Source organism: Aedes aegypti, chromosome 1 (assembly GCF_002204515.2).
Source record: "Aedes aegypti strain LVP_AGWG chromosome 1, AaegL5.0 Primary Assembly, whole genome shotgun sequence".
NCBI classification, from domain to species: Eukaryota; Metazoa; Arthropoda; class Insecta; order Diptera; family Culicidae; genus Aedes; species Aedes aegypti.
Genome location: NC_035107.1, coordinates 64,244,479 through 64,258,561, shown reverse-complemented (window position 1 = coordinate 64,258,561; position 14,083 = coordinate 64,244,479). Strand labels below are relative to the sequence as shown.

General features: G+C 39.9%; 1 protein-coding gene across 1 annotated transcript; it reads left to right on the top strand.

Annotated features, from left to right (window-relative positions):
- The first annotated feature begins 11,124 nt into the window (after positions 1–11,124).
- LOC5570768 (transcription factor grauzone) lies at positions 11,125–13,064 on the top strand. The gene is made up of 2 exons (XM_001659308.2): positions 11,125–11,535; positions 11,600–13,064. The coding sequence occupies exons 1-2, from the start codon at positions 11,413–11,415 to the stop codon at positions 12,887–12,889; spliced, it is 1,413 nt and encodes a 470-aa protein (XP_001659358.2). The 5' UTR covers positions 11,125–11,412; the 3' UTR covers positions 12,890–13,064.
- Positions 13,065–14,083: the final 1,019 nt, after the last annotated feature.

The window sequence follows — 14,083 nt, the reverse complement described above, 5'->3', positions numbered from 1 at the left end:
TCTTGTAACGCTTTTTGTATGAACATTCTACAAATTTTGTATGAGCCGTAACATCTTGAGGACACCCACCCACCCCCTTTAACGTTATGACATTTTTGAATGAGCCCTAACAATTATCATCGAAACTTTGCAGAAGCGAATCTCGAGTTTTAGTGAACCGATTAAGCTGAAAATGTATTGGGTTGTGCACTACGTATATAGAATTATAGTGATACATTTTTCGCACCGATATTCAGTGGTACTTGAGATTTGCCTCCTCAAAGGGATAGGGTGATTATAATACCGTCCCGTGCGGCCTTAAATGTCCATGTTCTGTCAAACACACCTGTCAAATACACTTGAATACAGTGTTATCACCTATTTTTCGATTCTCATATGCTTTTTTGTATTGAAAAAGTCGTTTTCAGCCAAAAGTCTTGTTACAATTCTGCAGAATTGTAACATATGTGTCGTGCAAAAATTTCGTATTCTTAACTATTTAGGCCAGTGCTTCCCAAGATACGGCTCACGGATCGCAACCAGTCCACGGCGCCATTTTAAAAGACAATTGAAGTACACGGTCTTCAGCCATAGGCTGCACAGACTGAACAATCAGAAACACGAGTAGTCACAAAATTACTAAATTTGAGTAATTTATGACTATTCTCTATCTGCCTCTCTTTCATTCTGCAGGGAATTTTATCCTATTTGTCAATTCACCTGGGATGAAGCATCTCTAAGCTTCAACCCAGGCGAAATGACATTCATTGTAGAAATTCACAGCAGAATGAAAGAGAGGCAGATAGAAAATAGCCATTAATGCATGAACTTTAATAATTCTGTGACTATTTTTATTTCTGAGTGAACATAACTGTTCCGGCAGCACTGCTCCCATGAGAGGCAGTGAACTCAGAGTTTATGAATAGGCCTATTCACATGACGTCTCAAATCAGCTGATCGGGAAGCACTTTGACAGTTGTTCTATGAAAATGACAGGCCCGTGCTAGCACCGGTCCTCCACCGATGTAAACAAATGCATAGACGGATCTGTCACATGAAAAGGCCTATGGAGAGTTGCGCAAAGAACTGTCAAATCGTCTACCTATCGAGCAAAATAGACAAACACGTTTTGGGACGAGAGGAGTATTGCTATCGTAATGAAAGTAAAAATAAAAGATTATTTAATGTACATTTTAGGATGCGGTGTAATACGATGATGTAACGAAATTATAGCTCTTTAGGGCCTATCATTTGTGAATGAATCCTATTCTCATTACATGGGCCCTTACAAATTTCATAACGCTGAAGGGGGTGGGTCGGTGTCTTTCAGATGTTACAGCTCATACATTATTTGTAAAATAGTCATACAAAAAGTATTACGAGGGGGTGGGTGGGCGTCAAAATTGGCCAATTTCAGCGTTATAAAATTTGTGAATAAACCCTAACGGTGATGTGAGTAATCTCCCTCCATTAGTGGAAACACATAAATCCGTTTCATAGTTGAACGGTAACTGAAATTCAATAAACCATACAAAATTAGTCAGTTTGGAAACAAATAATATTGTGCTCTGCAAGATAAATCCACGTAATGCGATTATCTGAAAATGTCGATATACCGTCGTAGTGATAATGAAAATCACCAAATGTTTCAGATTTAACAAATTTGAAACATTTGTGTCCTTGAAGGACGAAAAAATCCAAGCCTACTTGAATTTTGACGTTGCGTTTGAATTGCGCGCATATCTTCTGCGCGTTACCGCCGCCGCTGGATGTGGATTTAATATAAGCGCCGCAATAATTATTTAATCCAGACATACGCCGCAGATGCGGCTGTTTCAATTCCCAGTCGAGCGGCAAAAGAAATTCACTGTTTTTTTTAGTTGCTCACCGCGAGGAAACTGATAAAAGCTCATGTTTTTGAGTACATGGTGTTTGTCGTATATGTTGTTGCAATAGGGTCCTAAAGCCCTGTCCCAATTTTAGTGCCAAACGCTTAAGTTTAGGCCAAAAACACATGTTTACTCAATTTTCTAATGTTTTCCGTTGGTTTAAGCCCAAAAAAATTTTTTTTAGTTTTTGTCACATCCTTTGGCTTAAACTCAAATTTTGGGTGTATTTTGTTTTCCGTGTCCCTCACGAAATGTCAGATAGGAACAACCCCAGTGGTCGAATTAAAACCCCTGTGGTGTTTTTGTCGACTAAGCGAACGTCAAACATGATCAAAAGTGTCAAGGTTCATTTATGAACTAAATTATTAAATTAAAGTTTAAACATGATATAGCCATTATTTGAGCGGGAAAAATTGCTAAAGTAGTTACAGTAACATGCTTTTTCGTGTTATTAAATAAAAACAAGATTTCATTACAAATTTTAGGACCCAATTCTCCACTAAACAATCATTGTGATTACTTTTCAATGGATCATTAAAATAACCAAAACGGTCGCTTTGGAAAGCATAGATAGCGCCACCGTAGCCTTGTGTGTTTGATAGAACAGCAATGCTGTCACAATGTTAAATCCCATATACAGTGGCGCCTTTGTTTTGATGCGGCGAGCACTGACAAAAACTACCTTCAATGATCCATTACAATACCAGAGATCATATTAAATTTTGGTCGTCTTCGACACTTTGGAAACAAACATTCGCGCTGAGAGTACATTTGAGTAAAGTCACTGGAAAGCGCGAACAGTAAAGTAGGTTGCCAGAATAATTAAATGTTTTGTTATTGAGGAACTTGTTGCCAGTTCTCTTCGCGTAACTCTCCATTCATAGACTCTGGTGTCGGCCAGGGTAGACGCGTCACGCGAAGCGACGTGAAAATCCTTTGGAGTTTGACATTTCATTATTAATAATTGTTATTCCTTCCCATGCGATTTTCGCGTCGCTTCGCGTGACGCGTCTACCCTGGCCGACATGTTATGAATCAAAGCTTCTGGGAATACGTTTGACATTATTCCCTACGGACGGAAAAAAAAATGCCAGAGCATCCCGCCCATGTAACCATTCAGAAACGCCGATTTTCCCGAACAAAATTTTACGTTCACAATTTGTGTAATTGTCGATTTACTGTCCATTTTTGGTCCAATCCACTGCAAAGCAAACAGTTTTGATACAGGTTAACTATACATTTGAAAGAAAGCGAAGAACGTATGTGTAATTCTCGATTACTTTTTCAAATCGACGTAAGTAACTTTCATACGGTTTTGAGAAAATTAATTAAGAAGAATCACAACCTGTTTTCTTATACCGTTTTAAAATGAATCATCTTTTTAACATTTTTTCGCCGTGTACATCACTTAAATTTAGCATACAATCAGCTCGCGTTCAAAAACTAGGTAGTTTCTATTATTTCCCACAAAAATAATTATAACAAAATGATAAGCCGTTTCATTCAGTTACTTTCGACGTTTTTCTACCAGTGTAAAATCGGCTCAAGTAGTGTTTTGTTTTGATTCGTGGTTAAGTCACTTTGTCTCCCATACAACAGAGCGGCGAAAGTAGCGGTTAGGTTGCGAAAGTGGAGAATCTTACATTCGTCGTTTTGTAAATCCGGAAATTAAACGTTCTAAAAGAGAAAAATCGAGTTGGTTTAGAGCGGAACGTGTAGAATTTCGTCTGCGAAACACGTAGGATTGATAAAGTAAGTTTGCTAACTTTTCTGACTTGAGTCTGTTTGAATAAGTCTTCGAGAATTGTTGATTTACGGTAATTTGAAGTATTTCAACCCTTTGTTTCACTGTTCTGTTATAATTATACCATTATGGAAGCATTCATAAATTATCTAAATAAGAAATAATGAAACAAATAAAGACGCGTGGAAGAAACTTACTTCAATTAGATCGACTACAGATCCAATTTTAAGTAAATTCACATCACACACACTTGTTTCATTTGTTCTTGTTTAAATAAAAAAGGGTTTTGTCAATCCTTTCTTGACCCATGACGTAGTTGGAAGAAAACAATTCTCGCATAACTTATGATCTCGCCCTAAAAGCCATTGGTAACCATGTGTGTAGCTCGTTGTTTTTGAGCATTTGAATAGATTTACACGTTATTAAACAACTCTATGGTGAAGAAAGGATCATTCTCTACCTGCCGGTGGTGTTGGTTTGGATGCTTATTCATTCATTTACTCAGAAACAACGAGCTACACACGTGGTTACCAATGGCTTTTAGGGCGTTATCTCAGATTATGCGAGAATTAACTTTTAAAATTATGTTACAATTTTTATTTAGCACATTTTCATTAAACAATTATCCAGCTTTTTACGAGCGCCAATGGCCGCCACAAAGAAGCTCGCTTTCTGGTAGGGACTAGGCGATCTGACATTTGGCTTGGGTCATTTGATAGCAAATCGATAAGATCGATCAAAAACTTATCGATTAGCTGTCATCCGACCCAACCCAAATGTCAGATCGTTTGATCCCTATCAGAAAGCGAGACTGATTGTGGCGGCCATTAGCGCTCGTAAAAAGCTGGATACAAACCATGTTATAATTGATTACGATGTTGTACACATTTATGGTTCACGTAGGTAAAATCAGAGAATATGATTATACTAGAAAAACGCGGAGAGGATTTTGAATTTGTTCATAAACAATATTTGCAATGACTATCAACAATTAAGGTCATTCAATCAAAATTTTAGTGTGCGTGTCATCCTGTCAGTCGCCATAAGAAACCAAGCTTATCAATGACGTCACTTCTGTATCGCTTTTCACTAACACACATCCATCGTCTCTTTTGCGTAACATTTTTTTGAGTCTCATTGAATTTGCTCGATTGGAACCACGTTTGACGGTTCGATTAGAACCTTTGGTTTCAGAATTCGCGCTTCTCTATAATAAACAAATTCTCTGGGTAAAATGTGTTCTGGGTAATTGCAACTATATTTGTTGAGATTCCCCAGTTTTAATCTAACTCTGATCCATATCTGTGTGCTATCCATAACTGTGGGGTGACTGTGATAGAATATCCAATGTTAAAACATTGGAACAAATGTCAAATAAAATAATAAATAATTTCAGGCAAAAATAGTTACAATCTTCTATTGCCACGATTAATGCGTTATATATTTAGATTAAGTTAGGTTAAGTAAATTGAAAACATGTTTTTTTTCTTCTCTTATCAGCAGGTGCAATTAAGTTATGGGCCCAGATAGCTGTAGCGGTAAACGCGCAGCTGTTCAGCAAGACCAAGCTGAGGGTCGTGGGTTCGAATCCCACCGGTCGAGGATCTTTTCGGGTTGGAAATTTCCTCGACTTCCCAAGGCATAGAGTATCTTCGTACCTGCCATACGATATACGCATGCAAAAATGGTCATTGGCACAGTAAGATCTCAGTTATTAACTGTGGAAGAGAGAAGCAGGCTCTGTCCCAGTGGGGACGTAATTCCAGAAAGAAAAAGAAGGTAAAATTTAGTCATCTGTAAAAAATATAAACTGCTACGACAAATAAAATGTAATATGTGGTACATAATATGTTGTTAACAAAAAGTGTTATTTTATTGTTACCAAATTAGGATGACAGTGTTGTCTAACACAGAACACCTAGATATAAGAAATGAATGTATACTGCTTCGCGACTAAAAACGGATGAACCAACGTGCGAAATTCGATTTTTGACCAATTTCGCCACGTCGCGAGTCACTTCGCTATAGTGCGCATCTGTGCCCTTCGCCGTATGCATTATGCGCGCTTATGAGCATTGAGTTGCGACGCAGCGAAGTTGGTCAAAAATCAAACTTCGCACGTTGGTTAACCCATTTTTTAACGCGAAGCAGTATAATGGTTGGAATGATACTAACACAGAAACTAAAAAAAAATCTTAGGCGACTCTTTGCCTGAATTTCCCACGCATCCAGATAGGTCAAGATTTTTGTTCTAGGATGGATGCCTGTTCTTTGTGCCCATATGAGCCTATGCACGCTATAAAACGTATGACTTTTACTGTGCGCCCTGTTTTCAAGTTTCCCTTGAGAGAGCGAGACAGCACCAACACACGGCGCACAGTAAAAGTCAAAAGAACAAAAAAAATTATAGCACGTACAGAGGCTCATAGGAAATCTGAAGTAGCAAGTTGCACGGTGAATCATAATATATGTTTGAGGTTATGGCTTTCAGTCTTAAATAAAACTCAAAAACGGATTTTGGCTTACATCCGACGTTTCGGACACATGTATTGTGCCTTTTTCAAGGATCTGTGGACAATGATACATTACGTCGTGTTATGTGTTGATTATGTTGGATGTACTCACTAGCTGTGTTCCGTTTTATCGTTTGCCCACAGCATAGGCAACATTTGTCCAACAGCATAAAACGCTACAACAAGAGTATCAGTTACCAGGCGATCAAAATGTGCAGGCGGACTTTCATATCGTCCGGATACTTACAATTCCCCGTTCGGGTACTATACGGGAGTAGAAATCCGAAAACGATCCGGGTCGCAGAACTGAAAACGCAGTTGCCTGTTTTGGCGCCACTTTTACTCTTGTTGTGTCGATTCTGTTTGTATTGTTTGTTGCTGAACAGCATTTCTACACCTATTGTGCTTGAATGTGTGTAGTACGCCAGCGTACGTGTTGCTTAAATTGTCTGTATCTGTGCGCTTGTTGACTGTGTGAGGTGTATTTATAATGTGGCATGTTTCGAGTATTGGTAAATTCTGTTTCTTAAAACTAGAATCAACAATCTTGGTACGATCGAATGCAAAGTTGTGTTGGTTTGCAGCCGAGTGATCTAGCAGAGCTGTTTTTTCTCGTAGTTGCGCTACCTCCAGGTCCTCCGTCGTCTTGCCTTGTTCCCACATGTTTTGCAGTCGGTTGGAACAGGAGCGGTGACTTGTGATCCTCGTGTGCAGCTTGTTCGTCGTCATGCCTATGTAACACGCAGAGCAGTCTGCGCATGGGATGTTGTAAATCACGTTGGATCTACTGTTTTTATCTGCAACATCTTTCACCGGCGGCAGCATGTTTCCCACGGTTTTTACGTTTTTCGAGCTGATGATGACGTTCGGAAAGTCTTTTTTGAGGAATTTTTGAATATTTCCTGTCAACTTTCCGATGTTCACCATTGATCGATAGACGTTTTCTTGCGGTGGAGTGACGTCATTGTTGGTGGTGTTCATCGATCGTTCTCTCGATCGGTCGATGAGGCGGTTGATCATTGTGGGGGGATAATCATTCAATTTCAGTTGAGTGAAAATGAGGTTGCGTGTTGTGTTGGGATCGATGTTGGTGGAGAATGTTTTGACGCGGTGGATGAAATTGTTTGCCACGTTCACTTTTTGTTTTATGCTGTGGGCGGAATGGTAATTGAGAAACCGTCCTGAGGCGATCGGTTTCATATACCACTCTGTTTTGACTGTTTGGTCGTCTTGACGAACCAACAACAAGTCTAGAAACGGAATTTTTCCGTCAAGAAAACGTCTATCGATCAATGGTGAACATCGGAAAGTTGACAGGAAGTATTCAAAAATTCCTCAAAAAAGACTTTCCGAACGTCATCTTCAGCTCGAAAAACGTAAAAACCGTGGGAAACATGCTGCCGCCGGTGAAAGATGTTGCAGATAAAAACAGTAGATCCAACGTGATTTACAACATCCCATGCGCAGACTGCTCTGCGTGTTACATAGGCATGACGACGAACAAGCTGCACATGAGGATCACAAGTCACCGCTCCTGTTCCAACCGACTGCAAAACATGTGGGAACAAGGCAAGACGACGGAGGACCTGGAGGTAGCGCAACTACGAGAAAAAACAGCGCTGCTAGATCACTCGGCTGCAAACCAACACAACTTTGCATTCGATCGTACCAAGATTGTTGATTCTAGTTTTAAGAAACAGAATTTACCAATACTCGAAACATGCCACATTATAAATACACCTCACACAGTCAACAAGCGCACAGATACAGACAATTTAAGCAACACGTACGCTGGCGTACTACACACATTCAAGCACAATAGGTGTAGAAATGCTGTTCAGCAACAAACAATACAAACAGAATCGACACAACAAGAGTAAAAGTGGCGCCAAAACAGGCAACTGCGTTTTCAGTTCTGCGACCCGGATCGTTTTCGGATTTCTACTCCCGTATAGTACCCGAACGGGGAATTGTAAGTATCCGGACGATATGAAAGTCCGCCTGCACATTTTGATAGCCTGGTAACTGATACTCTTGTTGTAGCGTTTTATGCTGTTGGACAAATGTTGCCTATGCTGTGGGCAAACGATAAAACGGAACACAGCTAGTGAGTACATCCAACATAATCAACACATAACACGACGTAATGTATCATTGTCCACAGATCCTTGAAAAAGGCACAATACATGTGTCCGAAACGTCGGATGTAAGCCAAAATCCGTTTTTGAGTTTTATTTAAGACTGAAAGCCATAACCTCAAACATCAACATAACAGTCGTACCTCCAAGAAAAATCATAATATATTCGCTCTCTTTCTCTCTTTTGGGAAATCTGAAAACAAAGTTGCCAGTAGCTGTCAATGTTGGCTGGTACTGGCAACGTATTTTCAAATATTCTTGAAGAGTGAAATAGAGAGAGAATTTCGCCATGAAACGGCCTATGGCACGGTGGCGTCATCAGATATTTGCTCTCTTTTTCTCCTTTGGGAAAACAGAAAACAATGCACAGTGGTCCAGGAATCAGTTTTACGCGGAAAGATGCATTTTGAGCTTTAGAATGAAACATTAGACAAAAACGCTCTTCTTTTCGTCAGTCGTCAATCAGTACGGACGTGTTTTTTAATTGCTCCGACCCCGCGCGTGGTTTTAATTTTTTTTTTAATTCGTTAATTAAACATATTTTTTGAATACGTCATGAACTGTGAAATTTGTGCATTGGATGCCTCCGTCGATTCGGCTTTGTGGACATGTGCGGGGTGTCCACGTAAATTTCATGCCGCGTGTATCGGCGTTACTGTGCACCGGAGTTCAATGCGGAGGAAGGACAAAAAAGTGGTGGACTTCAGCTCATATGTTCTGCCTTGTTGCGATAGCTGCCAAGAACTTTTCCAGGCGAAATTGGATTTTAATCGCCTTACTGAGCAGCAAAAGCTTCTTACCGAGCAGCTCCATGCAAACACCGAAGTGGCTCATCGGTCTAATCTGCAGCAGAACAAACAAAGCATGGTAAATGAAGCTTTCGAAGGGCTCGAGATTTTGATGACCACAATAAAGAATGAGCTTGCTACCATTAACAAAACCAGTAGTCTAGCTGGTTGCGTAGTAGCCATAAAAAACCACATAACGACAATACTTGATACTGTCACTAAAATGATGAACGACAACATATCGAAGTCTTTCGAATCTGTATCATCAAACTTGGCCACTGAGCTCAAAAACATTAATGATGGCATATGCCAAATCAATCAGCTGCACCTGGATTTGGCAGCCACAACCGCAATGTCTTCGAACCCATATCTAGGCATTGACATTCTCGACGAATTGAAAACTTGGTCAGCGAAAATCATAGCCCCGAGGAGCACTGAACTTTCTACTTCGTCACACGGTTCATGCACCAGTTTGAACCGCGAAAATGATGCCGATAACTCAGGTTGGCGCTGCCTTGGAACAAGAAAGGTGTGGAGGGCTGACTGGACGGACTACGATGCGCGCAAAATAGTCCGCCTTAATCAGCAAAAACAGGCGGCAAAGGCTAAGCGGAGAAGGAAGCAAATGAATCATCATCCAAACGACAGTCGAAATCGGAATAGTGCGGGTCGACTGGATGGAGACTTCATAGCGGCAGGCGTCTAAATTTCATTTTCATGCTCAAAATGCAGAATAATGAAGAAATACATACTATGAAAATCTTCAATATAGTTTTAGAGCCCTATCTTTCTTATTTCGGATTTCTCGTCAAAGCGGTCTATGAACGACTTTTAGAACTTAACAAAACGCAAATTTTCATGCAAAAATATTGATGATATCTATTTTAGTTCGAAAGTTATTAAAGTTTTTCTGCTTAAAATCCTTTGTTTTTCAAGGCATTTTATTAGAGTTACAAAAATAACACATCTGTAATTTTTTGATATAATATACAATTTTGTTTTGTTTTTTGAATGCCGTCAAAAGATATTTTTTATGTTTGCCCCAATCAGAGATATTCACAATCAAAGTAGGCATGTTTTTGAGAGAAAAACAACAATAACTCCTAAACGGAAGGAGATAACGAGTTTTTTCACCCACCAAATTACGCATTTTTTAAAGTTCTAAAAGTTTTCATAGACTACTTTGATGAGAAATTTGAATTGAAAACTCTAGAGCCAAAAAATCAGTTTTGTTCGGACCACCCTATGTCACCGTATGAAAAAAGCTCTAAGTCGGTCAATTTAAGAGATACAAAAAAACTTTTTTTGGCAAAGTTGCTGGAAATTGAATGGTTTACAACTTTGCTGAAGCATGTATAATATAATTTCTACAAATAAGAAAGTTAGTTACACAATTTCTATGAAAATGTGGTCCACCCTAATTTTCAATAAAACCAAACAAAGGGCTCAACTAATACAAACAACTTTGTAGAAGAGCGTTTTTGTCTAATGTTTCAGTGTAAAGCTCAAAATGCATCTTTCCGCGTAAAACTGATTCCTGGACCATAGTGCAATGATGCCAGTACCTGTCAACGTTGACAGGTACCAGGAAAAGTTGTTTGAAATTTTCTTAACACTTCAGTCGTCGCGCTGTTGTATTTTGTACAACAGGGGTGAAAAAACCTCGCTTATCGTACACAACATCAGCGTGGTGGTTCTGGCAAACCGTGCGACGACTGAAAAGTTAAAGAGCAAAAAAAGGAAAAAATTCGCCGTGAAATGACCTATAAGGGATTGTTCAAATATTACGTAACGCAACAGGGGGAGGGAGGGGGTCTGACATAGTGTTACGGTTCATACAAAAATTTAAAAATTTCCATACAAAAGCTGTTACGTGGGGGAGGGAGGGGGTCCAAAATTGGCAAATTTTGCGTTACGTAATATTTGAATGAACCCTAAGCAAAGGTGCAACAGAAAACCGGAAAAATAGACCTATAGGCCTATTCACATGACGTCTCAAATCAACTGATCGGGAAAATGACAGGCCCGTGTTAGCACCGGTCATCCACCGATGTAAACAAATGCATAGACGGACCTGTCACATCAATCTATCGAGAATCATCGCCAGGCAAAAGTAACAGTGACATGGTTCGGTGTTTCTCAGCTTTGCAACATGTTATTTCTCCGTGTGTAGATACAACGGTAAAAATGCAGTTTTGTTGCAGAAATGCATGTATATGTTGTATACATGTCGTGTATAAAACATACAACATATAAACATGATTTTGGATGCGATATGCCATCAAATTAGAAGCCTTTTGTTTATCTCGCGGTTCTTAAATAAATTTTAGTCTGTTAAATACGGTCCTACACTGCTTCTCCATGGATAGTGATAACTGTTTGACGTGCGATCAAGCATCTGAAAAATTCTACAGCATTTCAAATGCCGATATAGAATCAAAGCCTAACATCAGCCTCATAATGCGCCAGCATTTCTGGTTTCAGGTAAAAGAAGCTTAAATGAGTTTGTAATCCACCGGAATTGCATTTGTTTCTGTTTGAATTACAGGAAGATGAGCTCCGAAGCGCCATCATCTGTGAATCATGTTGGCAAAATGTGGATCAGTTTCACCGGTTCTACGAAGATGTGAGGAAATTGCACAAGCAACGAATGGAATCCAAACCGCTTGCAGTTTTTTTCAAACAGGAAGAGGAAACTGTAGCTGAGGAACAGTTGTTTCTAGACAGCTTCCTAGACGCCGATGAGATAGTAGAATGTAAGATAGAAGACAAAACTAACAGCAATGCAACAAAAACCAAAAAACTTCGCAAAGCTTCTAAGAGATCTTCAACCGATGAACCCAAGGCAGTTCCGAAGCGCATAAAAATTCCACTGGAACAAGAACAAGCGGAGGACGATTTTATCAAACGGCACACATCCTACGTATGTGAGACATGTTCTGAGCAGTTCGATGACTTCAATACGATCCGGAAACATACAACTAAGGCCCACGATAAGCCATACATTATGTGTTGCAACAAAAAGTTTAGAACTCGATCCATACTTTACCAACACGTGCAGACCGTATTCAATCCTGACTCGTTCAAATGTGAAATTTGTGGCAAAACTTTCAAGGGTCAAAGCATATACGATCGCCACAAAGAAAATAGCCATTCTGATGAGCATCTACTGGTGTTTAAATGCCATCGATGCCCCAAAGCCTTCACCAAACAGAAGATTCTAGACCATCACATAGCCGGGCATGAAACCTTCGATAATGAGGAAGCCAAATGCGATGAATGCGGTAAATGCTTCCGAACACAAGTCACTTTGAAGATACACATAGATACGGTTCACCGGAAGACAATCAACTTCGTGTGTGAGTACTGCTCGAAAGGATTCAACAGACAAGCAGATTTAATGGATCATCGCAAAACGCATGAACTCACGGCGGACCAAATGAAGAAACAGTGCCCGATTTGTAACAAACTGGTGAAGAACTCCAGATACTTCCAGAGGCATATCGATCGACATCAAACCGAAGGATCGCACAAGTGTGACCACTGCAGTCACGTTTCGAACAACTTGCTGGCGCTGAAAGAGCACGTCGAGAAACGCCACAGCTCGAAAGTCAAGATGTACCCGTGCAACCAGTGCGGTCAGGAATTTAAGCGGCTAGTTCGTTTGAAGGAACACATTTCCACTGCCCACACGGGAGAACCGCTGTACCAGTGTCCGTTCTGCGAGAGGACATTTTTCTCCAATGTCACCATGTACGTGCACAAGAAGAAAGACCATCCACAGGAGTGGCTCGAGGATCGGAATGCCAAGTACGCTAAAACGGAGCAAGATGGCTGACGAAGAAATTGAAAGGAAATCGTTGGAATCATTGCGCATTGGGCGCTGTTTTGGTAAAAGTAAATTCGAACAGTAAAATTTTGTTGAAAAAAGTTTCTTTATTTCCTTAAATAAATGAACTCGGCGTTCAATTCCGATGACCTAAAACAGTCAAAGGAACCAGATGGTGCATCTATATACTTACTTTCCTGGAGATGTTGAAGGTGTGCCTCCATGTTCTGTCGTTCATTTTGTCAACTACTGTAAGAAAATTAATGCCCAATTTATAATAAGGTGCGATTCAAATGCCCATCATACAATTTGGAGCAGCATCGATATTAATAAAAGAGAAGATCTATATCGTCTAACAACATTACATAGAGAGGATTCTCCTACTTTTGTAAACTCTATCCGACAAGAGGTTAATGTCATAAACAAATCCGGTTCGATTTTAAGGCTAGATCAGAACTAACAGAAAGCTATAGAAACCCAAAGAAAACCACAACTGGTGGAAAATGCATCTAATGGGATCATTGACCAAATGGTCTCATCTTATCATGCTAGCTGTCCTATTCAACAAAGGTCATCTAACAGGGATGTGCCTTGGTGGAATGACAAGCTGGCAGGATTAAGCAAGAAATCCAGGCGGTTGTTCAATAGAGCAAAGATCACTTTAGATTGGGTTGAATACAGAAAAGCCCTAACAGAATACAACAGAGAACTAAGGTACGCCAAATGTAAGGACTCGAGATGGGTATGTGAAAGCCAACGCTCCTGCAGCTGCAAGGCTGCGCAAAGTCCTTTCCAAAGACTATTTAAATGGTCTAGGTAGCCTTAAAAAAGAAGACGACAGTTTTATTGTTGACTCTTCTGAAACACTGTAAGTAATGATGAGAACTCATTTCCCTGAATCGATCCCATATTCGAATGAATAACAGATCTCAGATTAGGCAAGACATGTATGGTCGATAAATGCCTTTCAGAAAGCTTGTGAAATCTTCACGCCTTCAAGGGTCGGATGAGCATCGAGTTCTTTTCAGCCTTTCAAATCTGCCGGGAAAGATGACATTTTCCCAGGCTTACTGCAACAAGGAAAAGAGATGTTTCGTCCGCTCTTAAGGTGAAGATGAATCCAAGCCAAACCTCAAATTTTCAAGAGCACGGATCTGGAGAACCAAACATCCATTTAAGCTGAAAACTTAATCGATTGGTCAC

Excerpts from the sequence above, each read along its gene's own strand:
- LOC5570768 (XM_001659308.2), top strand. The coding sequence starts at position 11,413 with ATGGATAGTGATAACTGTTTGACGTGCGATCAAGCATCTGAAAAATTC. Across the intron at positions 11,536-11,599 it reads GCCAGCATTTCTGGTTTCAG|GAAGATGAGCTCCGAAGCGC; the intron begins GTAAAAGAAGCT and ends TTTGAATTACAG.